This window comes from Tachyglossus aculeatus, chromosome 7 (genome assembly GCF_015852505.1).
Source record: "Tachyglossus aculeatus isolate mTacAcu1 chromosome 7, mTacAcu1.pri, whole genome shotgun sequence".
Classification (NCBI taxonomy): Eukaryota; Metazoa; Chordata; class Mammalia; order Monotremata; family Tachyglossidae; genus Tachyglossus; species Tachyglossus aculeatus.
In genome coordinates, this window is record NC_052072.1 from 49,712,028 (window position 1) to 49,739,056 (window position 27,029).

The window sequence follows — 27,029 nt, forward strand, 5'->3', positions numbered from 1 at the left end:
GCATGCAGAGCACTGCACTAAGCGCTTGGGAAGTACAGGTTGGCAACATACAAAGAAGGTCCCTACCCAACAGTGGGCTCACAGTCCGGAAGGGGGAATGGCAGATGTCAAAAAAATTGCTGGACTCCACCTGTATCCTGAAGCAGTGTTAGACTTGTTCATTCATTCATTCATTCAATCGTATTTATGGAGCGCTTACTGTGTGCAGAGCACTGTACCAAGCGCTTATTCACTCCCCTATTCACTCTTCCTCTGCATTATCTATGCACGTGGATCTGTACCCTTTAATTACTTAATATTTACCATATCCCCGGTCCCACAGCACTTGTAATGATAATAATGATGGTATTTGTTAAGTGCTTACTATGTGCAAAGCACTGTTCTAAGCGCTGGGGAGGTTACAAGGTGATCTGGTTGTCCTGGGGGGCGCTCACAATTTTAATCCTCATTTTACAGATGAGGTAACTGAGGCACAGGGAAGTTAAGTGACTTGCCCAAAGTCACACAGCTGACAGTTGGCCGAGCCGGGATTTGAACCCATGACCTCTGACTCCAAAGCCCGTGCTCTTTCCACTGAGCCATGCTGCTTCTCCGTGTACTTATGTACATATCCTAATGTTCTGCCATTACCCCTATCTGTAATTCATTTTAATGTCTGTCTCCCACTCGAATCCGTACGTTCCTTGTGAGTAGGAATCGTGTCAACAAATCCTATTGCACTGCACTCTTCGAAGCTCAATACAATTCAGTATAATACAATAGAGGAGCAACATGGCCTGGTGGAAAAAGCACGGTCCTGGGGTCAAAGGACCTGGGTTCTAATCCTGGCTCTTCCAATTGCTTGCTTTGTGACGATGGACAGGTCACTTAACTGCTCTGTGCCTGAGTTAACCTCATCTGTAAAATGGTCGTTAATTCTCCTCCCTCCAAATTAGACTGTGCTCCCCATGTGGGACAGGGACTGCATCCAACCTGATAAACTTATATCTACCCTAGCACTTAGAACAGTGCTTGAAGCATAGTAAGCGCTTAACAAATATCATGAAAAAAGCACTGATTTGATTTTTTTTGCCATATACGTGATGTTTAGTGCCCATGCCACTTGATATTCAGTAAATATGTGGAAGTTCAATCCAAGTGGGAATTTCTCAATTCATGCCTAAAGCAAATAAAGCGGAATCTCATTCTTTCAATAACATTACCCAACCTATGCTCTACTGTACTCTCCCAAGCGCTTAGTATAGTGCTCTGCACACAGTAAGCACTCAGTAAATATGATTGATTGATAGCCTGACATATAAACCATCACTTGTACCCATGAGTTCAGGTTAGATTTAGAAGGGAGAATTTGGATTAAGATGTGACTTCCTGCTGCAGTGTTGAGCTTATTGCCACTTTAATAAGAGAGTGAAAATGCAAGAAGCTCACTTTTCCAAATATGGCTTTTTTAGGATCTGAATTTTTCTTCAATATGCTGAGTATCGTTAGGTTGTCGAATCCATGGAGGTCCAACTAACCAAATAGAACAGGATTGGAGGCCACGGTCATTTTTCAGACCCTCTTGATCCTTGTCTCCCCCTTCTAGACTGTGAGCCCGCTGTTCGGTAGGGACTGTCTCTATATGTTGCCAACTTGTACTTCCCAAGCGCTTAGTACAGTGCTCTGCACACAGTAAACGCTCAATAAATACGATTGAATGAATGAATCAATAGTACCATCCTCTGCACACAGTAAACGCTCAATAAATACGATTGAATGAATGAATCAATAGTACCATCCTCTGCACACAGTAAGTTCTCAATAAATACCATTGATTGATAGATTATAAATCCCAAATCATATTTTTAAAACAAAATAAGTAAATCAGGTAACCTGAATTCAACAGAATGGTAAAACCAGACAAATTCAAAGACAGCTTTTGATGTCCATCTGGCCCAGAAGGAAAGGAGATCAGTGAGTGTATGCTGCTGAGGAGCATGGAGGAAATGACCATCTGGAGTCAGGTAGTCTTTTTAATAGGATCTGAGCCAGATGGGGCTACCTCAAAAGGCATTCTGACTTCTGCCTGCCGTACCATTTGCCCTTTTCCAGATTCAAAATTAATCAAAAAAGTGATTAATTAATCCAGAAAGTTAGCAACAACCATGATCCAGGCCTGTTCCTACTCCAGCCCATAATGCCGTCACATATAATAAAAATGATAATAATAATGATGGCATTTATTAAGCACTTACTGTGTGCAAAGCACTGTTCTAAGCGCTGGGGAGGTTACAAGGTGATCAGGTTGTCCCACAGGGGGCTCACAGTCTTCATCCACATTTTACAGATGAGGCAACTGAGGCCCAGAAGTGAAGTGACTTGCCCAAAGTCACCCAGCTGACAATTGGCAGAGCCGGGATCTGAACCCATGACCTCTGACGCCAAAGCCCAAGCTCTTTCCACTGAGCCACGCTGCTTCCCTATGGGACCCATACCCAGAAATCTTGTCTTTGGAAGCTCTAGCCAAGCAAGATACTGCCTTCGAAAAGCTTTCGAAAGCTGAACATAGTTCTATGGTGAGCAAATAACTCTTGAATTTAGCAATTGATTTTCCTCCTAACCTTCTAGGACAATGGAGTGTTGGATCAAGTTTCCTTTCAAATATGACTCCAAACAAGAAGTTTCCTCCTCTCATCCTCCTTTCTCTCTCTCTCCTCCTCCTTCTCCTCTTCTGAAGTTGTAGTTCCAGTCAGTTGAGCCATGATATTTACTGAGTACTTACTGTCTGCGGAGACCTGTACTAGTCTAGGATGTGTGTAGCAAAGGCTTATCACTTGACTTCTAGGGGTCCAGCCAAGGTTTTTCAATGTCCTCCATTCACCTGAAGACTTTATGATCACTCCTTTGGTTTCCCCTTCCCCCTTCTAGACTGTGAGCCCGCTGTTGGGTAGGGACCGTCTCTATATGTTGCAAACTTGTACTTCCCAAGCGCTTAGGACAGTGCTCTGCACACAGTAAGCGCTCAATAAATACGATTGAATGAATGAATGAATGAGAGCAACCACATCCACTTTGGGGATTTAATTATCCTCCCAAGTTGAAGTAAGAGAAGAAAAGAAAGCGACCCAGCTGAAGACTATTGCACGAGGAGCTCGGAGGACTGAGTTGTACAGAAAATAAATTGGGTCCCCTAGGCCTGAACTGATCTTCCAACTGTGCTTTAATATAACTATAATGATCGTTGTCATTTACTGAACTCTAATGGCTAGGATTCTTGGCCGAAGTGATCTCATTTGCCTCCAAGCAAAGCTACATGTTTTATGGTATTTTTTAAGCATTTACTATGTGCCAAGCACTGTACAAAGCCCTGAGGTAGATACAAACTAGACCCATTGGACACAGTCTCTGTCCCTCATGGGGTTCACAGTCTTATTCCCCATTTCACTGATGCGGCACAGAGAAGTGAAGTGACTTACCCAAGTTCACACATCGACAAGTGGCGGAGCTGGGATTTGGAACCCAGGTCCTTCCGACTCCCAGCCCCATGCTCTATCTCCCAGGCCAATCTGCTTCTCTTTATATTTACAGAGGGAGCAGGCATGATTATCTGCATTTTGCAGATAAGCCTGCAGGTAGTAACAAGGTCGAGATTACGCAGTAAACAAGTTGTGGCGACAGGATCAGAGCCCATCTTTCGAATCTCACGCCGATATCCTACTGACTTGCATCCCACTGCCCTCCCTCCCAGAGAAGACTAGGAATGAACAGGAAAACATAGAGCAGTCTTCCATGCTTAACACGAGCTTATTTATTGTAGAAAAGATCATAGTCGTGCACTTTGTGACTTCCATAAGAATGGGATTCTTGGGCTCTATATTTCCTGGCGGGAAGTAAGCTACGGGGCTCCTTACCAGCTAAACAGGGGCTTGCTGTCGTCCTTGGAGAGCTCACACAAGCAGCTCAGCAGCAACAGGGTGTCCTTGAGAAACTTAGGGGGCACGACGTCGATCACCATCTTCCGCAGGGCGCCCGGGTTGTTGTGGAGGGCGTTGGACTGCAGCTTGGACCGGTCCTTCAGGATGCCGAAGGTGTTGATGAGGAACTCGCAGAACCTCGGGTGCACGTCCCTTCTGTAGCCAAATTTCTCCAGCCGGGTGGTGAGGGCCAGGAAGCGATGTGTCAGCTCCCGGCGCTTCTTCTCATCCACGGAACCATCCAGGGGGTTTATGGAAATCTGCCAGGTGGGTGGGGGGCGAGGGAGGTGGTGGCGAGAGAACAAAAGGGAGCATGGCTGCCCTCATTGGAATACACAAACTGGACTCCTGTCCCTTCTAGAGACAAAGACCCCTTCGCTCTCACAACTTCAGGAGCTCAGAGCCTCTTCTCAACACCGACCCCTTCGCTCTCATAACCTCCTGGAAACCACGTCCTAGAGGGATGAAGTCATTCGCTCAAGACGTCCCAGAATTACTGGCCAAAAGGAATCCAGGCTAGAGGCCTACAAACCAGGAATTTACCTGACCCAAACTGCAGGTCCTTATAGCAAAACGGTGGTGCACCAGGGAATTCACGGTTCTATAAGGGGACGGTTTAGGAGCGGGAAAAGGACAAACAGCAATTACCGCCTAAATCACAACCAAACCCCAACCCTCTGGAGAAGGAGCATGGTCTAGTGGAAAGAGTATGACCTGGAGTCAGAGGCCCTGGGTTCTAATGTGCTGTGTGACCTTGGGCAAGTCACAACTTCTCTGGGCCTCATTTCCCTCATCGGCAAAATCGGGACACAGTACCTGTTCTCACCCCTACAGAGATTTTGAGCCCTAGGTGGGACCTGATTATCTTGTATCTGCCCCAGCACTTAGTACAGTGCTTGGCATACAGTAAGCTCTGAAACAAATATTATCGTGATTATATCAAACAAATTTAAAAAGCAATAAAATTTAAAAGCCCATGCAATTGAGTAGGTACCTTTAAGCATGTCAATTCTCGTCCCACTCACAGCCCCACAGCTCTTATGTACATATTGAGAAGCAGCGTGGCTCAACGGAAACAGCATGGGCTTTGGAGTCAGAGGTCATGGGTTCAAATCCTGGCTCCACCAATTGTCAGCTGTGTGACTTTGGGCAAGTCACTTAACTTCTCTGGGCCTCAGTTCCCTTATCTGTAAAATGGGGATTGAGACTGTGAGTCCCCCGTGGGACAACCTGATCACCTTGTAACCACCCCAGCGCTTAGAACAGTGCTTTGCCCATAGTAAGCGCTTAATAAATGCCATCATCATCATCATCATCATATCCTTATGCCTTTCTATTCTCCCTATCTGTAATTTATTTTAATGTCTGTCTCCTCTACAGTAATTTTGTGAACCCCTCGAGGGTAGGGAGTGTGTCCACTAACTCCATTGTTCTCTCCCAAGTACTTAATACAGTGCACTGCACACAGTAAGTGCTCAATAAATATCACTGATTAATTGATTGATTAACCAACTGATTGATTAAACAAAGAGGCAGGCCGATCTCTAAGTCCCGGGTAGAATCGTTAAAATTGAAGATCAATTTAGGATGTAATGACTCCACCCATATGTTCTAATTTGCTTGGATCCATAAAACAAATCAAAACATGAACAATCACAGCAAACCCCACAGAATTCCAATTTTTTGTTTGTTTTTTTCTAGGTTGGACTGGGCTTCTAAAAGAATGGGAACAGTTTTACCATTCTGGATTTTAGTTAAGAATCGAAATTGCCATCACAAATGTGAGTCTAGTCAGTTAAGTCTGTACCAGCTCACTGGCACAATGTCTAAAGCACGCCCTAGGAGTCTGAAGGTCATGGGTTCTAATCCCGCCTCTGCCACTTGTCTGCTGTGTGACCTTAGGCAAGTCACTTCACTTCTCTGGGCCTCAGTGACCTCATCTGTAAAATGGGGATTGAGACCGTGAGCCCCATTTGGGACAGGGACTGTGTGATTGACTCACCTCCACCCCTGTGCTTAGAAGAGTGGCTGGCACATAGTAAGCACTTAACAAATACCATAATTATTATTATTCTTAGTTATTATTAAGTAGTCAGATCTATTCAGGTTCTTTAAGTTACCTCTTGGGTATGGGAGCTAATTACAGTTTGCATCAAAGTCTCCTGAAAGTCAACCCAGCCTACTAAAATCTCCTGGATCATGTCTTCCCAGGATGGATCAGTTTGGATCCAAGTCAGTGCTTTCCTGCATAGGCAGCAGCTTTTCCTCTCCCTTTTATCTTTCTGTGATTCTTTCCCACTCTTTCTATTCTCCCAGAAGACTGTAGGAAAGCAGCAAGGAAGACTGACTCCTCCATTTCCTCGAATAACCACATCGCAAGGAAGAGGCGGGTACAAAAAAAATCCGTATTTTCCTCCATGCTTGCCGATCTCTCCTCAGCCAAAGGAAAAAAATGATAGCAAGTTGCTCAACCCAAAAAGAAAACACCATGCTCAGGTGTCTATTGGAAATTTCAGTTATTTTAAGTTGATCGCACACACAGCGCAGCAGAGACAGATGTTAGCTGACCTAACTACAAGGGTCAAAAATTCTAAGACAAAGACCAAAATCTTCCTATCTCCACTCTTTTTTTTAGGACAAAATCGAGACCTACCTCTGGAGAAATAAAGGAGATTGCCAACAGAAAAAAACTCCTTAGTCCCACTATGTTGGTGGTTAATTTCTCCTGTTTCTCCTCTTACAGAGACCAAATAGCACTCAGCTCTGAAGGAATTTTTATGGCTACAGAATCGCCTTATTTCTTTTCCTACCACTCCTCACACCACCTAATGAGAACCAAATATTGTTTTAAATCAATCCAGAGTTCTGTGTAAAGCCAAAAAGAGAGGCCTGAAGCAGGGTATTCACTACTAGCCTTTCACTGCACCATTTTTCACCTAGGCAGCTGATTGCCTTTACTGGCCAACAGAACTCGCTTTTCCCTTCAACAAGGCTGTGGCCGAAAGGAAAGGGGCTTACCTGTTTGATCTTCTCAGGGATATTGGACACCGTGAATCCATAAAGCCTGCTCACTCCCGGGAAAGCATACACCAAGATCCGTCTATCCAACTGGAAGGCGATCTCCCCGACGATGCGTCTATCTTTCTCGGTGCCAGAGAAGCACTGTACGTCTGAAGGACAGAGATGGAGAAATAGAGCTGATGATGCCCAGGTCCGTTGACAGGAGAGACAACAGTCACTTACTAAGACACTAGTAGTAGAAATGTCATTTATTAAGCGTTTATAGTGCACAGAGTGCTGTGCTAAAGCATTGGGCAAAGAAAACAAAATAACAGTAAGTTACAAAATCAGAAAGCCAAAGTCACGAGATAGAGAAACAGTGTGGCCTAGTGGAAACATCTGGGGTCTGGAAATCAGGAGATCTGGGTTCAAATTCCGGTTCACCACTTAACTTCTCCGCGCTTCAGCTTCCTCGTCTGTAAAAATGGGGATACCTGTTCTCCCTCCCCTTTAAACAGTGAGTCCCATGGGGGCAAGGACTTTGCCCAATCTGCTTCTATAGTACCTACCCCAGATCTTAACAGGGTGTTTGGGACAGAGCAAAAACTTAAAAAATAACAATTATTAAATGAAATCAAAGTAGCTAGATACAGCTCTTGAAAGGAGGCTTCACACTCCTCCCCGCTCTGGGGCCTAATCTTTGTTTGCAGACATCATCATCATCATCATCATCATCATCAATCGTATTTATTGAGCGCTTACTGTGTGCAGAGCACTGTACTAAGCGCTTGGGAAGTACAAGTTGGCAACGTATAGAGACAGTCCCTACCCAACAGTGGGCTCACAGTCTAAAAGAGATGGGAAAGGAGGAGGAAAGGAGGAGGGAAGGAGATGGGGAAGGAGGAGGAAAGGAGAAGGGAAGGAGATGGGAAAGGAGGAGGGAAGGAGATGGGAAAGGAGGAGGGAAGGAGATGGGGAAGGAGGAGGGAAAGGAGGAAGGAAGGAGAAAGGAAAGGAGGAGGGAAGGAGATGGGGAAGGAGGGAAGGAGGTGGGGAAGGAGGAGGAAAGGAGATGGGGAAGGAGATGGGAAGGGAAGACATTTGCAACCTCCTCTCTGTTCCAACAGTTGTGAAGCTTCTGACTCATGATGCTTTGGTGGGAGGCAGTGAGGCTCGACTGCTACCACCCAATCATAGAGACCGTGAACTGAGCTCCCACATGGGTCTCTGCTAGCCCCTACCCCTGTTCTTGCAGGGCACTGGGACTCCAATCCCATAGTGCCAGGGAGATGGCAATAAGGCCGGATCGGCATTGGCCAGTTTCTCCTTCTTACAATATTTACCACCTGTTTAGAACTCACAAACTTTTAAATATCTTGAGACAAAAAAAAATTACACCTCTTCTGGATGGATAACCACTAAGAGCTCCATGTGGCTACAGTCACTACAGTATCATGAGCCCTGGGGTCCATGGGGTGCCCTGAGAGCAGCCAACACTACCAGCAAGCTACACCCCCATCGGAGTAGAGCCCCCCAACACACACAAACACCCCTTGAAGCTGCCTGCAGAATAGAGAGGACACTAAGTGACTAGCTTTGGCATTTCTTGGTGTTCAGATAGCGGTTTCTCTGCCTCTGCGTCTTCAGTGCTATCCAGAGGTTGACTTAACTTCCTCTCTGGGCTTCTTTGTTGAAACAAACCTGGCACACTGAGGCATACCATGTGCAATTTAAGAACTGGAGCAGTAAAGTCCTTCCAGATGACCTCCTCATGTAATGTCCTAAAATTTGGTTGGCTTATTTTTCATTGCTCCCACTGATTACAGCTTCTTCCTGTATTCCATAAATCTTTCCTCCCCGACTTGGAGGTTGTGAGCTTCTAGTGGGATAGGAACAATATCCAAATTATTCATTTTGTGTGTGCCTCAGTGATTAACCCAGTGCTTAGAACAGTGCTTTGCACATAGTAAGCGCTTCACAATCATCATTATTATTATTAACCCAGATTTTAGCACAAAGGAAGTTCCACATCCTACCTCTGGCCTGGAATGCCCTCCCTCCACACATCCACCAAACTAGCTCTCTTCCTCCCTTCAAAGGCCTTCCCAGACAGAGACCCCCCTTTTTCCTCTCCTTCTCCCCTCCCCATTGCCCCCCCTCCCTCTGCCCTACCCTCTTCCCCTCCTATCAGCGCTTGTATATATTTGTACATATTTATTACTCTACTTATTTTATTTGTACATATTTATTACTCAATTCATTTCATCAATGATGTGTATATAGCTATACTTCTATTTATTATGATGGTATTGACACCTGTCTACTTGTCTGGTCATCCGTCTCCCCCTTCTAGACTGTGAGCCCGTTGTTGGGTAGGGGCCGTCTCTATATGTTGCTGATTTGTACTTCCCAAGCGTTTAGTACAGTGCTCTGTACACAGTAAGCACTCAATAAATACGATTGAATGAATGAATGAACCATTTACTATTACCGAGACTCTTTTGTTCAAGAAAACATGCAAAGCCAAGACATTTGTCTTCCTGGAGCGGGAGTGGACAGGTCCCGACTCCCACTGACCACAGGCTAAGTCCCTGACATTTGGCTTCAGAGCTCCTGATGTCTTCCAGATGTTCCAGAATGGCGGCTGGTTGGAGCAGGGCCAGCCTCTGACATTTGGCAGAACAGTGCTTGGCACATAGTAAGCGCTTAATAAATGCCATTATTATTATTATTATTATTATTATTTGGCCATCTTCAGGTGGGGAAAATTTTGTGTGCCTCTACACCCCAGCCTGTTCTATATATCAATCAATCAATCAATCGTATTTATTGAGTGCTTACTGTGTGCAGAGCACTGTACTAAGTGCTTGGGAAGTACAAGTTGGCAACATATAGAGACAGTCCCTACCCAACAGTGGGCTCGCAAAATTACGTGGCACCCACATACAACTCTCCGGATGACATCAATTCAAGTATATCTCTGGGGGGAACCCCTGACTCGCCCTCCCCCACTATTACTTCATTCATTCATTCATTCAATTGTACTTATTGAGCGCTTACTGTGTGCAGAGCACTGTACTAAACACTTGGGAAGTACAAGCTGGCAACATATAAAGACGGTCCCTACCCAAAAACGGGCTCACAGTCTAGAAGGGGGAGGCAGACAACAAAACAAAACATGTAGACAGGTGTCAAAGTCATCAGAACAAATAGAATTCAATCCCATTTGCTTGTATCTACCCCAGCGCTTAGTGCAGAGAAGCAGCGTGGCTCGGTGGAAAGAGCCCGGGCTTGGGAGTCAGAGGTCATGGGTTCCAATCCCGGCTCCACCCCTTGTCAGCTGGGTGACTTTGGGCAAGTCACTTCGCTTCTCTGGGCCTCAGTTCCCTCATCTGCAAAATGGGGATCAAGACTGTGAGCCCCATGTGGGACAACCTGATCACCTTAGATAACTGATAACTTCAGAGCCGGGCCTCCCCTCCCACATCCCTGTTCAGAGAGGTGCTGCTCCAGCCCGTATTGAACCCTGATATTTTTGACCCCTGCAACCACTGCCATCGTCACCCTAAGCCCCATTGTCCTCTTCTCCCACTCCCTCCTGTGTCACCCTGACTTGCTCCCTTTGTTCTCCCCACCCCTCTCCCCAGCCCCACAGCACTTATGTATCTTTTAGACTGTCAGCCCACTGTTGGGTAGGGACTGTCTCTATATGTTGCCAATTTGTACTTTCCAAGCACTTAGTACAGTGCTCTGCACATAGTAAGCGCTCAATAAATACGATTGATGATGATGATGCATCTGTCTTTTACTACTTACATTAATGTCTGTCTCCCCCTCAAGACTGTAATCTCGTTGTGGGCAGGGAATGGACCCGTTTATTGTTGCATTGTACTTTCCCAACTGCTTAGTATTCATTCATTCATTCAATCGTATCTATTGAGCGCTTACTGTGTGCAGAGCACTGTACTAAGCGCTTGGGAAGTACAAGTTGGCAACATACAGAGATGGACCCTACTCAACAGCGGGCTCACAGTCTAGAAGGGGGAGACAGACAACAAAACAAAACATACTAACAAAATAAAATAAATAGAATAGGAAATATGTACAAGTAAAATAGAGTAATAAATCTGTACATTCATTCATTCAGTCGTATGCATTGAGTGCTTACTGTGCGCTTACTGTGTACAGTGCAGTACAGTGCTCTGCACATAGTAAGCGCTTAATAAATATGATTTAATCAATGAATGACTAGGCTTCCCAAGGCAGTAGCCTTATTCTCTTACCAAGTGAAGCAGGTCCCAGGATATGTCCATCCAAACCCTTCTCTTTTTGTCTCTAGAAGACCCCAGGGACCTGGTTTTTGTCACCCTCCTCCACTCCCTCTCTTACCATAAAGAGGGTTGTCAAGGAGGGCACCATCATATAATAATAATGGCATTTATTAAGCGCTTACTAAGTGCAAAGCACTGTTCTAAGCCCTGGGGAGGTTACAAGGTGATCAGGTTGTCCCATGTGGGGCTCACCGTCTTAATCCCCATTTTACAGATGAGGTAACCGAGGCCCGGAGAAGGGAAGTGACTTGCCCAAAGTCACACAGCTAACAATCGGCAGAACCGGGATTCAGACCCGTGACCTCTGACTCCAAAGCCTGGGTTCTTTCCACTGAGCCATGCTGCATCGTATAATAATAATAATGGCATTTATTAAGCTCTTACTATGTGCAAAGCACTGTTCTAAGCACTGGGGAGGTTACAAGGTGATCAGGTTGTCCCACGGGGGGCTCACCGCCTTAATCCCCATTTTACAGATGAGGTAACCGAGGCCCGGAGAAAGGAAGTGACTTTCCCAAAGTCACACAGCTGACAATCGGCAGAGCCGGGATTCAAACCCGTGACCTCTGACTCCAAAGCCTGTGCTCTTTCCACTGAGCCATGCTGCATCATATAATAATAATAATAATGATGATGGCATTTATTAAGCGCCTACTATGTGCAAAGCACTGTTCTAAGCGCTGGGGAGGTTACAAGCTGATCAGGTTGTCCCACATGGGGCTCACAGGCTTCATCCCCATTTTCCAGATGAGGTCACTGAGGCCCAGAGAAGTGAAGTGACTTGCCCAAAGTCACACAGCTGACAATTGGTGGGGCCGGGATTCAAACCTGTGACCTTTGACTCCAAAGCCTGTGCTCTTTCCACTGAGCCATGCTGCATCATATAATAATAATAATGGCATTTATTAAGCGCTTACTATGTGCAAAGCACTGTTCTAAGCGCTGGGGAGGTAACAAGGTGATCAGGTTGTCCCGCATGGGGCTCACCGTCTTCATCCCCATTTTCCAGATGAGGTAACCGAGGCCCAGAGAAGTGAAGCGACTTGCCCAAAGTCACCCAGCTGACAATTGGCGGAGCCGGGATTTGAACCCATGACCTCTGACTCCAAAGCCCGCACTCTTTTCCACTGAGCCACGCTGCTTCTCCGTATGGTTTCTCCAAAACTCTCATGGTGCCACCGGCAGAGATAGAGCACTGGGATGGATGGACCGCTGACCTGCCCCAAAATAGAATTTGGTTTTCTCGCTGCGATCCTTTGAGGTCCCTTTCATCACTAGGATTCTAAGATCTTCTTTTCTCTCTAAATAGTTAAGGAAACTCGAAAGCAAAACGGTAGCAAGGTAATGGTCCAAGCTCACCAATACTGTTTATATAATAGTTCTGAGGCTTTTTCATATTTCCTCTAGATATGGGGTTCTCCGAAAAACAGACTTTCTTTAGCTTTGGCATTTCTTGGTGTTGGGCTAGCGGTTTCTCGGCCTCTGCGTCTTCAGCGCTATTTAGAGGTTGACTTAACTTCCTCTCTGGGCTTCTGTGTTCAGACGAGTCTGGCACACTGAGGTAGCCTTTAAAAATATTCCGTTTTTCAGCAGAAGAGCAGCCAGAGGAAGCGCCTTCCTCATTTGGAGCGTTGACGGAGGAAGAAGGGAATTCATCCAATACGGAGTGTCGAAGTGAGCCCAAGATCTCCGGCGTTTTCATAACCTTTCCCTGCTGTGCTACAACAAAACAAAGGGTGAACAAAATAAACGTTAAAAACCGTCCCACGTTTCTGGGGAAAGAGGTCACAAGCAGAGAAGCAGCGTGGCTCGGCGGAAAGAGTACGGGATTTGGAGTCAGAGGTCATGGGTTCAAATCCCGGCTTTGCCAATTGTCAGCTGTGCGACTCTGGACAAGTCACTTAACTTCTCTGTGCCTCAGTCACCTCATCTGTAAAATGGGGATTAAGACTCTGAGCCCCCTGTGGGACAACCTGATCACCTTGTAAGTTCCCCAGCGCTTAGAACAGTGCTTTGCACATAGTAGGCACTTAATAAAATGCCAACAAAAAAAAGTAATAAGAAAAAATCCAGCTCGTGAAGTTCTAAGCACAGACTTTATCCTCTGGAAAGAATACTTCGAATAGGGGCAGCGAAGCCCAGTGGAAAGGGCTGGCTCCTGGCTCCGCTGTGTGACCTTTGGCAAAACAATTAACTTCTCTGTGCCTCAGTTACCTCATCTGTAAAATGGGGATTAAATCCTCCTCCCTCCTACTTAGACTGTGAGCCCTATGTGGTACAGGAACTATGCGTCTCATCTGATTCTCTCATATCTACCCAGTCAGAGCTCATCAATGTTATCATTATCATTATTATTATTACAGCCCCTTTTTATGGTACTTGTTAAGCACTTACTGTGTCGAGAATTGTTCAAAGCTCTGGGAAAAATACAAGATAAATGACCCCACCCAAGGGTCAAGGTCCTCCTACTTTGACTGTGAGCCTCATGTGAAACACAGACTTTGATTACATTATATCTGCCCCAGCAATTAGAACGGTGCTTGACATTTATAAATACCAACATTATAATAATAATCACTATTATTATAATAATTACTAAAAATAATAATAGAAGGAGGGAGAGTGGGTATCTTTGCCCACTTTTCAGATGAGGAAAATATTAATAAAAATTGTGGTGTTTGTTAGCACTTAGTATGTGCCCGGCACTGTACTAAGCACTCGTGGGGTGGATACAAGGAAATTAGGTTGGGCACAGTCCCTGTCTCACGTGGGGCTCACAGTCTCAATACCCATTCTACAGATGAGGTAACTGAGGGCCAGAGAAGTGAAGTGACTTGCCCGAGGTCACACAGCACACAAATGGCGGAACCGGGATTAGAACTCATGACCTTCTGACTCCCACTAGGACTGAGACCTGTATATATGTATATATGTTTGTACATATTTATTACTCTATTTATTTATTTATTTTACTTGTACATATCTATTCTATTTATTTTATTTTGTTAGTATGTTTGGTTTTGTTCTCTGTCTCCCCCTTTTAGACTGTGAGCCCACTGTTGGGTAGGGACTGTCTCTATAGGATGCCAATTTGTACTTCCCAAGCGCTTAGTACAGTGCTCCGCACGCAGTAAGCGCTCAATAAATATGATTGATGATGATGATGATGATGACGAGACACAGAGAGGCAAAGTGGTTTGATTAATGGAAGACACATAGGCCTTTCCACTGGGCCATGGCTGCTTCCCCATTTAGAGGCCTTTCCCTCAGAGGCATTCAGTCGAGACTTATATGAACGACAACCCTGCATCACACGGGGACATTGACCACTTAGAATCTCCCTTCATAAGGGAGATAATAAAATAATTACCGCCTTCTCTCAGTACCATTTAGATAATAGCTCTTCCTGGTCTTATCTTCTGCTATCAGCACACTCTCGGAAAAGCACACTTTCTTTTTCCTGATTATTTCTTTGGGCTTGGGCAGCGGTTTCTCCTTCAGGCTCGGTACATGGTTTAAGTGCTGGGTTTGCTTTCTCTCTATCATTCTTGACAGCTCCAAATCTGGTGGTTGGAAAAACTCCTTCAGAGCGGCTGGGGCCGGGGTAGTACAGGATGGGGTGTCCTCTTCCTTGCCGGAGATGTTGATTTGGGTGATAAGCAAATCTTCCAGGGATGAAGTCTGGAATGGCGCTGAAGTCTCTGGTGTACTGCTGGGCCCCCCGTGCTCCTGGACTGGAACAGAATGGAAAACTGAAACGAAGACCAAGAGGAGAGCAGATCCCATAAGGACACTAAGGGAAAACGGAGGGCCTCCGACATTTAGAAGTCATTTTGTCTCATCAAAATGTAAATGTTTTAGACCTCATCTCTTCCCCACAACTACTCTGTGTTGCAAATCAGAATGATAAAACCCAGCTCAGCAGGGCTAAATAATTAGCTTCCAGGCTCCAAAGGGTCTAATCACAGAGCTCGGGACCACATTCATAGTTGTGAGATTCACTGGGCAATTAATCAATCGCTGCTATTTATGCAGGGCTTCCTGTGTGCAGAGCATTCATTCCTTCATTCAGTAGTATTTATTGAGCGCTTACTGTGTGCAAAGCACTCTATTAAGTGCTTGGGAGAGTACAACAGAATCGGTAGACACATTCCCTGCCCTCAACGAGCATACAGTCTAGAGGCCTAAGCTTACAGTCTAGAAGGCACTGCTTAAATTACATGGAGCTAAAATAGTCCAAGTATTTAATGCCTACAAATTAGGCTGTGGAAGTTTCCAACTATCAATGTCGCTCCCCTGGCCTCAGCGCAAGATAATAATAATAGTGATGGTATTTGTTAAGAGCTTACTATGTGTCAAGCACTGTTCTAAGCGCTGATCGGATGGGGCAATGAAGCCTTACATAGCCTGCAGTCCTTCGGTTCTCATCTCATTGTGGATGGACTTTCATTCCTATTCTTTGCCTGATACAGTACCTGCTTCTGGTTTCTGTCATTTGGTTTCCTAAGCGCTTACTATGTGTCAAGCACTGTTCTAAGCGTTGATCGGATGGGGCAATGAAGCCTTACACGGCCTGCAGTCCTTCGGTTCTCATCTCATTGTGGACGGACTTTCATTTCTATTCTTTGCCTGATACAGTACCTGCTTCTGGTTTCTGTTTCCCAATCCTCTCAGAAAGTAAGCGGGCGTGAAGAAAGCAGTATAAGCAAAGAAACGTGAGGAAAATTTAGAACCATCAAAAATGTATTTATCAGAGAAAAACAGCCTTGATCATTCTAAAATATGGATTTCTCATCGAATAGTGCTGAGAGATATATATGGCAAAATATTCCATTGCCACAGCTATAATAGGTTTTCTCGGCCTGTCAAATATTTTCTTTTTCAATTCTAGAGCTGAATTAGTTCTGAGGTTTTTAAAAAACACACTAAGGGATAGAGTTGAATTTATTTGCATTTGGAAAATATTTCTAGAGCAGCCCTGAAGACTTTTTAAATGAATGAATGAATGAATCCATCAAAGTTATTTATTAAGCACTTACTGTGTGCAGAACACTTGACCTAAGCACTTGGGAGGGTACAAAGAGTTGGTAAACACAGTCAGTGCATACAAGGAGTTGACAGTCCGGAAGGGGAATTATAATAAATTACTGGATATAAATTTAAGTGCTTTGGTGCTGAAGATGGGGTGAATGTCAAATGTTTAAAGAGTACAGATGCAAGGGTACAGGCAACGCAGAAGTGAGAGGGAGTAGGGGAAACGAGGGCTTAGGTGTGAAAGGCCTCTTGGACGAGATGTGATTTTAATAAGTTTTTGAAGGTGGGGAGAGAGGAAGTTTGGCATATATGAAGTGGGGGAGTTCCAGGCCAGGAGGAAGACACGGGCAAAGGTTTGGCAGTGAGATTGATGAGATTGAGGCACAGGTATAGTTGCAAATGAATCCATCAGATTGACCAAATTTGGGGCATTTAGTGACCTTCTCCACTTAACTACGCTTAGCAATGTTCTATCAGATGGCATGGCTATGTACTTTTTGTTTTGAGTTGGTTAAATATTTTAATACCCACCCTGGTTTCTCTCCAACTCCAGACTGATTTGTGGAATGCTTGGCTATTAATAATAATAATAATAATGGCATTTATTAAGCACTTACTATGTGCAAAGCACTCTTCCAAGCGCCGGGGAGGTTGCAAGGTGATCAGGTTGTCCCACAGGGGGCTCACAGTCTTAATCCCCATTTTGCAGATGAGGTAACTGAGGCACAGCCAAGTTAAGTGACTTGCCCAAAGTCACACAGCTGACAATTGGCGGAGCCGGGATTTGAACCCATGAACTCTGACTCCAAAGCTTGAATTCTTTCCACTGAACCACACTTCTTCCCCTATTCAGTAGTCAGAATTGCTACTGACTCACTCGGGGATAAAATATGGAATCATTCCATTCCCTTTTTCTTCCTCCATTTCCCTTCTCCCAGGTATCCCCTATCAATCTACATTTTTAATGATATTTATTAAGCGCTTACTATGTGCCAGGCACTGTACTGAGCACTAAGATAGGTACAAGATACAAGACAATCAGGTTGGATAGATTCTTCATAAAATTCCAGTCTTAATCCCCACTTTACAGATGAGGTAACTGAGGCACAGAGAAGTTAAGTGACTCTCCCAAGGTCAAGCAGCAGGCAAATGGCAGAGCTAGGATTAGAACCCATGTCCTCGGCCTCATAGGCCTGTGTTCTTTACACTTCCCATGCAATAGCACTCAGAGTACTCGTTATGGGCATTAATTAAGATTATCCAGAGTCCTTTGCAGCTTTGAGATGAGCAGTGCTTAGGTTCTGGTTCAGTTTTTCTGGAAGGCCATTAGTTCAATCAATCAATCAATCAATCCTATTTAGTGAGCACTTACTGTTTGCAGAGCAATGTCCTAAGCGCTTGGGAGAATACAAAACAACAATATAACAGACACATTCCCTGCCCACAACGGGCTTACAGTCTAGAAGGGAAGACAGACATTAATAGAAATAAATAAACGACTGATATAATAATGATGGTATTTGTTAAGCGCTTTACTATGTGCCAACCACTGTTCTAAGCACTGGGACAGATACAGGGTAAGCAGATTGTCCCGTGTGGGGCTCACGCTTTAGTCCTCATTTTACAGATGAGGTAACAGACACAGAGAAGTTAAGTGACTTGCCTAAGGTCACACAGCAGACAAGCGGAGGAGCCGGGATTAGAACACACGTCTTTTAACCCCCAAGCCCGTGCTCTTTCCACTAAGCCACGGATATGTATATAAGTGCTGTGGGGCTGGGGATGGGAGTGGTGAAAAAAGCGAGCAAGTCAGTGTGATTCAGGAATTAGCTAAAAGTCAAATTAAAGGTGGGCAGGGCAGTGGTTTTCTATACCTCCTACCAAATTTTAGTCAGAAACCCCCTGACTTAATACACTTATAATGCACTTACAATACACTTAACTCATGGCTGGCTTCCCGCTGGCAATGGTCTTTTAAAAGTTCATCAATCAGTCAATCTATGGCATTTGTTGAGCGCTTACTGTGTGCAAAGAACTCTACTAAATGCTTGGGAGACTACAATATAACAGAGTTGGTAGACATTGTTCCCTTCCCTCAACAATTTGACAGTCTAGTTCACTGTTGGGTAGGGACCGTCGTCTCAATATGTTGCCAACTTGTACTTCCCAAGCGCTTAATACAGTGCTCTGCACACAGTAAGCACTCAATACGATTGAATGAATGAATGAATTAATTAATTAATTAAAGAGAAACTGCAGATGGGGAAGAATTGCACAAAGAGGAACTACGGACAGTATCTTAGTAAACCTTGCCTTCCATGGGGGTTACATTGCAAGAGGAAACCAGATATAGGAGCTGGAAAAAACGGGAGTTAGTTCTCTCCATCCTAAGAAGACCCCTATAATGACCTCACTGGAAACCCCTGGACTCACCTGGTGAGCTAAAGTTAAGACATAATTAACCACCCGCACTGACAGTTTTAGAGCTACAGGGAAACCAGCAATTTCCATCTAGATGTAATAATAATTGTGGTATTTGTTAAAGCTCTACTATGTGCCAAATCCTGTGCTAAGTCCTAAGGATAATAAAATGCAATCAAGATCAGTCACAGTCCCTACTCCACATGGGTCTCCCAAGCTAAAGGGAAGGGAGAATAGAAATGATAATAATAATGGTATTTGTTAAGTGCTTACTGTGTGCTGGGCGCTGTTCTAAGCACTGGGGTAGATACAAGGTAATCAGGTTGTCCCACATGGGGCTCACAGTCTTAATCCCCATTTTCCAAATGAAATGACTGAGGTCTAGAGAAGTGAAGTGGCTTACCTAAGGCCACAAAGCAGACAAGTGGCGGAGCTGCGATTAGACCCCATGTCCTCTGACTCCCAAGCTCATGCTCTTTCCACTGAGCCACGCTGCTTCTCATGTAATCCCCATTTTAAAGATGAGGAAACTGAGACACAGAGAAGTTAAGACATTTGCCAAGGCCACACAGCGGGTAACTGGAAGGGCTGGAATTAGTCCTGTGCTCTTTCCACTAGACTGTGCAGCTCCACGGCGATATTTGTGACGACCTCTTGGGTCACTGGCATTCAGGGTTCAAGCAGGCTCATTCTCTAGGCTGTAATAATAATAATAATAATAATGGCATTTATTAAGCGCTTACTATGTGCAAAGCACTGTTCTAAGCGCTGGGAAGGTTACAAAGTGATCAGGTTGTCCCACAGGGGGCTCACAGCCTTAATCCCCATTTTACAGATAAGGTAACTGAGGCCCAGAGAAGTTAAGTGACTTGCCCAAAGTCACACAGCTGACAATTGGCGTAGCCAGGATTTGAACCCATGACCTCTGACTCCAAAGCCCGGGCTCTTTCCACTGAGCCACGCTGCTTCTGTAAAATCATTGTGGGCAGGGAATGTGTCTCTTTGATTATTATATTGCTTAGAACAGTGCTTTGCACATAGAAAGCGCTTAATGAATGCCATCGTTATTATTATATTGTACTCTCCCAAGTGGTTAGCATAGTTGTCTGCATATGATAAACCCTCAATACTTACCAGGAACAAACTCTCCGGGGCTAAGAAATAAGAGTTATAAAATGGATGATCCAAGATGCTGAGGCGAAATCTACGAATGGAAAGTTTTCCATCTAGCTAACACAATCATATGAGTAGCTGTCTCTTTCTAACAGTGAACACCAAATTACAAAGGACAGAAATCTCCTCCAAGGATGCCTTCCCTGATTAATCTCTCATTTCCCCACCCTCATTCTCTGCCACCTAATCTCTCACCTCCCCGCCCTCTTCCATGTCACCTAAGCATTTGAGTATTCACTCCAGATCACATTTTCAGTGCATTTATTTACGTCTTATATAGTCTTTCGCTTCCTCCTACCTGTAATTCATTGTAGTGTCTGCCTCTCCCAATAGATTGTAAAACCTTTGAGGGCAGGAATCATTTCAACTAATTCTACTGTACTTTCCCACGGGCTCAGGACAAGACTTTGACACAGTAGGTGATCAAACACACACAATCGATGGATATTATTTGACATGGTGAAGGCACACTCTAACAATAGTCTCGAAATGAATTTTCACAAACCTCCTCGCGGTTTAGAGAGTCAAAGATTACTTAAGGTGAAGCAATTGAGCAGCTTCACCTAAATGCTGCTCTTAGCAGAATGCCAAACACATTTTAGGTCTTTCATTCATTCATTCAATCGTACTTATTGAGCACTTACTGTGTGCAGAGCACTGTACAAAGCGGTTGGAAAGTACAATTGGGTTTAATGGCTGGAGGGTGGTGAACAAGCAAAATAGATGAAAGTCTCAAATCTAAGCAAATATCTGGCTTGCCATTTGCATCAACAGGATTTTTGGGGCACCTCCTTTGGGCGGAGCACTATACTAGGCTCCCCAGGCTACAGTATAAATCACTTAACAGTATAATCACTTAATCTCCGTGGATAACTCACAGTCTATAAGGTGAATCACAGTCAGACTCTCCACAAATAACACCAAGTTCCTACTAAGCACCAAGTTATATTAATTTGCTTTTTAAGGCTTGTTGTCCCTCCTAGCAAAGCGATTATTAGGAATGACCAACCCTGGGCCTGATCCTGTAGACTTTGGATTGTTGAAAAGGTAATAAAGTCACTTCCACTCTAATCTCTGGGGGTAGTGGTGGAAACCAGGGCTAGTTAGACGTTCCAGGTCTGCTGCCCTAAGGGTTAGCGCGGCGTCCTGGCATGGATTCCAATCTCTGAATGAACGCTCAGCTTCCACTGTTGATGACCGTATTGGCCTGAGTTTGACAGAGGCCTCTCCACGGGATTTTCACGGCAGGGGCGCGACTTCCATCACCGAGAAAACCTCTGACTTCGATTCGTGTTTCGACAACATTAACCAAATCTCGGCATTGGTTTGCTCTAGTCTAAAATTCCCGGGGATCGAAATCTCGCCTTTAGAGAGTCATTTGTACTCCAGAAACTGTAGTTTCAGAGCATTGTGCTTTATCTGGGTAATTCAGCTCAACCGATATTTTCTTCTTTTTCTTCTGATATTTGTTAAGCACTTACTACGTGCCAGGCACTGTACTAAGTGCTGAGGTAGACTTCAGCTAATCATGCTGGACACAGTCTGTGTCCCACTTGGGGCTTCACAGTCTTCATCCCCATTTTATGGATAACTGAGGCCCGGAGAAGCGAAGTGACTTACCCGAGGTCACACAGCAGACAAGAGGTAGAGCTGGGATTAGAACCCAGGTCCTTCTGACACCGAGGCCCGCGCTGTCTCCGCTAAACCGCACTGCTTCTTACCTCGTTCTCCTGGGGAGTAGGCTTCAGGAAAAGCTGAGGCTTTGGGGGCCTTTAATTCTCGGCTTCTCTGATCATTTTCATAGTAACTCTCACTGAGGATCAGTTTCAGCATCAGATTCTCCTCCAATAACTTGACCTGTTTTTTCAAGTTGGCATTTTCATTCACGAGCTTGTGCCTCCAGTCGTTATCCTCAGCCATCCCTCTCCCGTCCTTCGCCTTCCGTAAACTGAACCACCCCATGCGGGTGGATGAGGCGGATCCCAATCCCACCTAGGAAATGGGAGAACGTTTCAGCATTCCGCTGTATGTCTCCAGGCTTCCAAAGCCTTATGATGTCACCTGCTCATAAAGGAGCAGCAGAGGATTCCTTAGACATATTCATAATGGTGTGAATAAAAGGGATGAAGGGATTTATAAAGTGCTTACTCCACGTCAAGCAGTGGGCTAAGCACTGAAGTAGATACAAAGCAAATTGTACTTCCCAAGCGCTTAGTACAGTGCTCTGCACACAGTAAGTGCTCAATAAATACAATTGAATGAATAATCTGATTGCACATCGCCTCTTCTCTTTATAGTGTTCGTTAAGCACTTACTACGTGTCAAACACTGTTTAAGCGCTGGGGTAGATGCAGGTGAATTAGATTGGACACAGTCCCTGTCCTGCCTGGGCCTCACAATCTAAGTAGAAGGGAGAACAGGCGTTAATCTCCGTTTTACAGTTGAGGAAACTGAGGTACAGAGAAGTTAAGTGACTTTTCCAAGATCACACAGCAGACAAATGGCCAAGTCATGATTAGAACCCAGGTCCTTTGACTCCCATAGCCATGCTTTTTCCACTAGGTCATACTGCCCTTTGCCCATTCAATAAGGAGGTCCTCTAAACCTTTTTCTAGAGAAGCAGTGTGGACTAGGGGAATAAGTAACAGGCCTGAGAGTTGGAAGACCTGGGTTCTAAACCCGGCTTTGCCATATGCTTGCTGTGTGACCTTGGGTAAGTCACTTAAATTCTCTGGGCCTCAATTCTCCCGTTCTCCCTCCTATTTAGACTGTGAGCCCACTATTGGGCAGGGACTGTCTCTATATGTTGCCAACTTGTACTTCCCAAGCGCTTAGTACAGTGCTCTGCACACAGTAAGCGCTCAATAAATACGATTGATGATGATGATGAGCCCCATGCAGGACAGGGACTACATCTGACCTAATTCATTTGTAACTACCCCAGGCATAGAACAGTGTTTGAGAAGCAGCGTGGCTCAGTGGAGAAGAGCCCGGGCTTTGGAGTCGGAGGTCATGGGTTCATATCCCGGCCCCGCCAAATGTCAGCTGTGTGACTTTGGGCCAGTCATTTGACTTCTCTGTGCCTCAGTTCCCTCATCTGCAAAATGGGGATGAAGACTGTGAGCCCCCTGTGGGACAACCTGATCACCTTGTAACCTCCCCAGCGCTTAGAACAGTGCTTTGCACATAGTAAGCGCTTAATAAATGCCATTATTATTATTATTATTATTATAGTAAGGGCTTAACAAATGCCTTGAAATTGAAAAAAGAAACTGTCTGTCCGGGTCTCCATTGAGTACTCTGATTCCAAAGCCAGAATTGGCAGGAACAGTGTGGCTTAGTGGATAGAGCCCAGGCCTGGGAATTATAAGGACCTGGGGTCTAATACCAGCTCTGCCGCATATCCGCAGTGTGGCCTTGGACAAGTCACTTCACTGGGCCTCAGTTCCCTCAACTGTAAAATGGGGATTAAGACTACGAGCCCCATGTGGAACAGGGACTGTGTCCAACCTGATTAACTTTTAACTACCCCAGCACTTAGAACAGTCTTGGCACATAGTAAGCACTTAATAAGTATCATAATTTTTTTTTAACAAGGTCTGAGGAAAAGAGGGAACCTGGGAAGCGGGAAAGCTGGGATCAGAGAGTCTGGTGGGGAACTTCATATCAGAATCGCTGGAGGATACGAGCAAGGGAGGAGGTAGAGACAGGGACAAGGGAAGCTTGGCTTTTTCTGCAAGTAGCCAGGTGTTTTCTGCAAGTTGGCAGGCTTTTTCTGCAAGTAGGCATATGAACCAAAAATCCTCCTAGAATTATTTACCCTTCTTTGTCCTGGAGCTATCATATTTTCTCATGGAATTGCCTCCTCTGCGTAATTTCTTCTAATTGTATCTTATCTCTGGAGGAGACATCGTGAACTGTGGAGCTCTGGACATCCTGGAGTTCTCTAGTTTTCCACTATGCCAAGGTAGGAGGGTGGCAGCCCATTCACCCAACGCCTTCACCATCATCATCATCATCAATCGTATTTATTGAGCGCTTACTATGTGCAGAGCACTGTACTAAGCGCTTGGGAAGTACAAATTGGCAACATCTAGAGACAGTCCCTACCCAACAGTGGGCTCACAGTCTAAAAGGGGGAGACAGAGAACAAAACCAAACACACTAACAAAATAAAATAAATAGAATAGATACGTACAAATAAATTAAATAAATAGAGTGAAAAAATATGTACAAACATATATACATATATACAGGTGCTGTGGGGAAGTAAGTAAGCTTACTGGCGTTTACTGGTGAAAGCAGTAGCAGCGGTAGTGGCGGCAGGGGCGAGAGGACACTGGCTGGGCCAGAGCCGCTGCAGTCTGGGCACCGGAGGCGGCAGGGATGGGATGCAGTGGCTCCAGATGACTCTTCCTCAATGGGACAAGGAAAGCTTGGCTTTTTCTGCAAATAGCCAGGCTTTTTCTGCACGTTGGCAGGCTTTTTCTGCGAGCAGGCATGTGATCCAAAAACCCTCCTAGAATTATTTATCCTTCTTTGTCCTGGAGCTATCATATTTTCTCATGGAATTGCCTCCTCTGCGTAATTTCTTCTAATTGTATCTTATCTCTGGAGGAGACATCGTGAACTGTGGAGCTCTGGACATCCTGGAGTTCTCTAGTTTTCCACTATGCCAAGGTAGGAGGGTGGCAGCCCATTCACCCAACGCCTTCACCATCATCATCATCATCAATCGTATTTATTGAGCGCTTACTATGTGCAGAGCACTGTACTAAGCGCTTGGGAAGTACAAATTGGCAACATCTAGAGACAGTCCCTACCCAACAGTGGGCTCACAGTCTAAAAGGGGGAGACAGAGAACAAAACCAAACACACTAACAAAATAAAATAAATAGAATAGATACGTACAAATAAATTAAATAGAGTGAAAAAATATGTACAAACATATATACATATATACAGGTGCTGTGGGGAAGTAAGTAAGCTTACTGGCGTTTACTGGTGAAAGCAGTAGCAGCGGTAGTGGCGGCAGGGGCGAGAGGACGCTGGCTGGGCCAGAGCCGCTGCAGTCTGGGCACCGGAGGCGGCAGGGATGGGATGCAGTGGCTCCAGATGACTCTTCCTCAATGGGACAAGGAAAGCTTGGCTTTTTCTGCAAATAGCCAGGCTTTTTCTGCACGTTGGCAGGCTTTTTCTGCGAGCAGGCATGTGATCCAAAAACCCTCCTAGAATTATTTATCCTTCTTTGTCCTGGAGCTATCATATTTTCTCATGGAATTGCCTCCTCCGCATAATTTCTTCTAATTGTATCATCTCTGGAGGAGACATCGTGAACTATGGAGCTCTGGACATCCTGGAGTTCTCTAGTTTTCCACCATGCCAAGGTAGGAGGGTGGCAGCCCATTCACCCAACGCTTTCACCAGTAAGCTTACTGGTGTTTACTGGTGAAAGCAGTAGCGGCGGCAGGGGCGAGAGGACACTGGCTGGGCCAGAGCCGCTGCAGTTTGGGCACCGGAGGTGGCAGGGATGATGCAGTGGCTCCAGATGACTCTTCCTCAATGGGGCAGGGGGAGCGAGTGGCCTCCGGCCGGGCCCTACAGCTGAAGATAAGCTACGCAGGTGTAATATTTAACCTGTACGAAACCCACCACAGTTCCAGTTTGAGGAGGCGAGCCATAGTCAAGCTGTATGACCACATCCAGGCCCACCACAGGTTCACCAAGTGCATCCCCCTTCTAGACTGTGAGCCCGTTGTTGGGTAGGGACCGTCTCTATGTGGCCAACTTGGACTTCCCAAGCGCTTAGTACAGTGCTCTGCACACAGTAAGCTCTCAATAAATACGACAATGAATGAATGAATCAGCGTCGGCCCGGTACGCGGCCGTTGAACTTGCCCCTCAGATAAGTCCTCCTCGGTTCTGACCAGGAAATTCACTGTGGACATCAGACTAGGCCAAGAGAGAGAGCTGCCCGACAGATGTAGCCTGGCCTAGTGGCTAGAGCACGGGCCTGGGAGTAAGAGGACCTGGGTTCTAATCCCGGCTCTGCCCCTTGTCTGCTGTGTGACATTGGACAGGTCACTTCACTTCTCTGTGCCTCAGTTACCTCATCTGTAAACTGGGGATTAAGAATGGGAGCCCCATATGGGCCAGGGAATGTGTCCAACCTGATTAGCTTGTATCTACCCAGCACTTAGAACAGCGCTTGGCACAATGTAAACGCTTAAAAAATACCATAATAATAATTATTATTTTATTAGAGAACTAGAGAAGTTGTGTGGCTGGTGGATGGAACATAGGCCTAGGAGTTAGGACCTGAGTTCTAATGCCACCTGATGAAGACTGTGATCCCCATATGGGACAGAGACTGTGTCCAAACCGATTTGCTTGTAATAATAATGATGATGATAATAATAATTATGGTATTTGTTAAGTGCTTACTATGTGCCAGGCACTGTACTAAGCACTGGGGTGGATACAAGCAAATGAGGTTGGACACAGTCCCAGTCCCACATGGGGCTCCACATCATGATCATCATCATCAATCGTATTTATTGAGCGCTTCCTGTGTGCAGAGCACTGTACTGAGCGCTGGGGAAGTACAAATTGGCAACATATAGAGACAGTCCCCATTTGATCCCCAATGATCCCCATTTTATAGATGAGGTAACTGAGGCACAGAGAAGTCATTCATTCATTCATTCAATCGTATTTATTCATTCATTCAATCGTATTTATTGAGCGCTTACTGTGTGCAGAGCACTGTACTAAGCGCTTGGGAAGTACAAGTTGACAACATATAGAGACGGTCCCTACCCAACAGTGGGCTCACAGTCGTGACTTGCCCAAGGTCACAGAGCAGACAAGTGGCACAGTGTCTGCCACGTAAGCACTTAACAAATACCAACATCATCATTATCATATTATCATCAGGTCAGCGGTGCATGCCAGAGGGGGGAGGAGGGATTATTATTACTATAATGGTATTTCATCATCAATCGTATTTATTGAGCGCTTACTATGTGCAGAGCACTGTACTAAGCGCTTGGGAAGTACAAATTGGCAACATCTAGAGACAGTCCCTACCCAACAGTGGGCTCACAGTCTAAAAGGG

The 27,029-nt window shown here is 45.2% G+C and overlaps 1 protein-coding gene across 4 annotated transcripts; it reads right to left on the reverse strand.

Moving 5' to 3' along the window:
- Positions 1 to 3,778: 3,778 nt before the first annotated feature.
- On the reverse strand, positions 3,779 to 21,879 carry SPATC1L (spermatogenesis and centriole associated 1 like). Of its 4 annotated transcripts, none has more exons than XM_038749620.1 (5): positions 21,634 to 21,879; positions 14,671 to 15,018; positions 12,644 to 13,003; positions 6,972 to 7,123; positions 3,779 to 4,213 (listed from the first exon to the last, which is right to left on the reverse strand). In XM_038749620.1, the coding sequence occupies exons 1-5, from the start codon at positions 21,872 to 21,874 to the stop codon at positions 3,887 to 3,889; spliced, it is 1,428 nt and encodes a 475-aa protein (XP_038605548.1). In that variant the 5' UTR covers positions 21,875 to 21,879; the 3' UTR covers positions 3,779 to 3,886. The 4 variants fall into 4 exon arrangements, with proteins under 4 accessions (XP_038605548.1, XP_038605547.1, XP_038605551.1 ...); XM_038749619.1 differs by having other exon boundaries at positions 14,671 to 15,036; XM_038749623.1 differs by lacking the exon at positions 12,644 to 13,003.
- Positions 21,880 to 27,029: the final 5,150 nt, after the last annotated feature.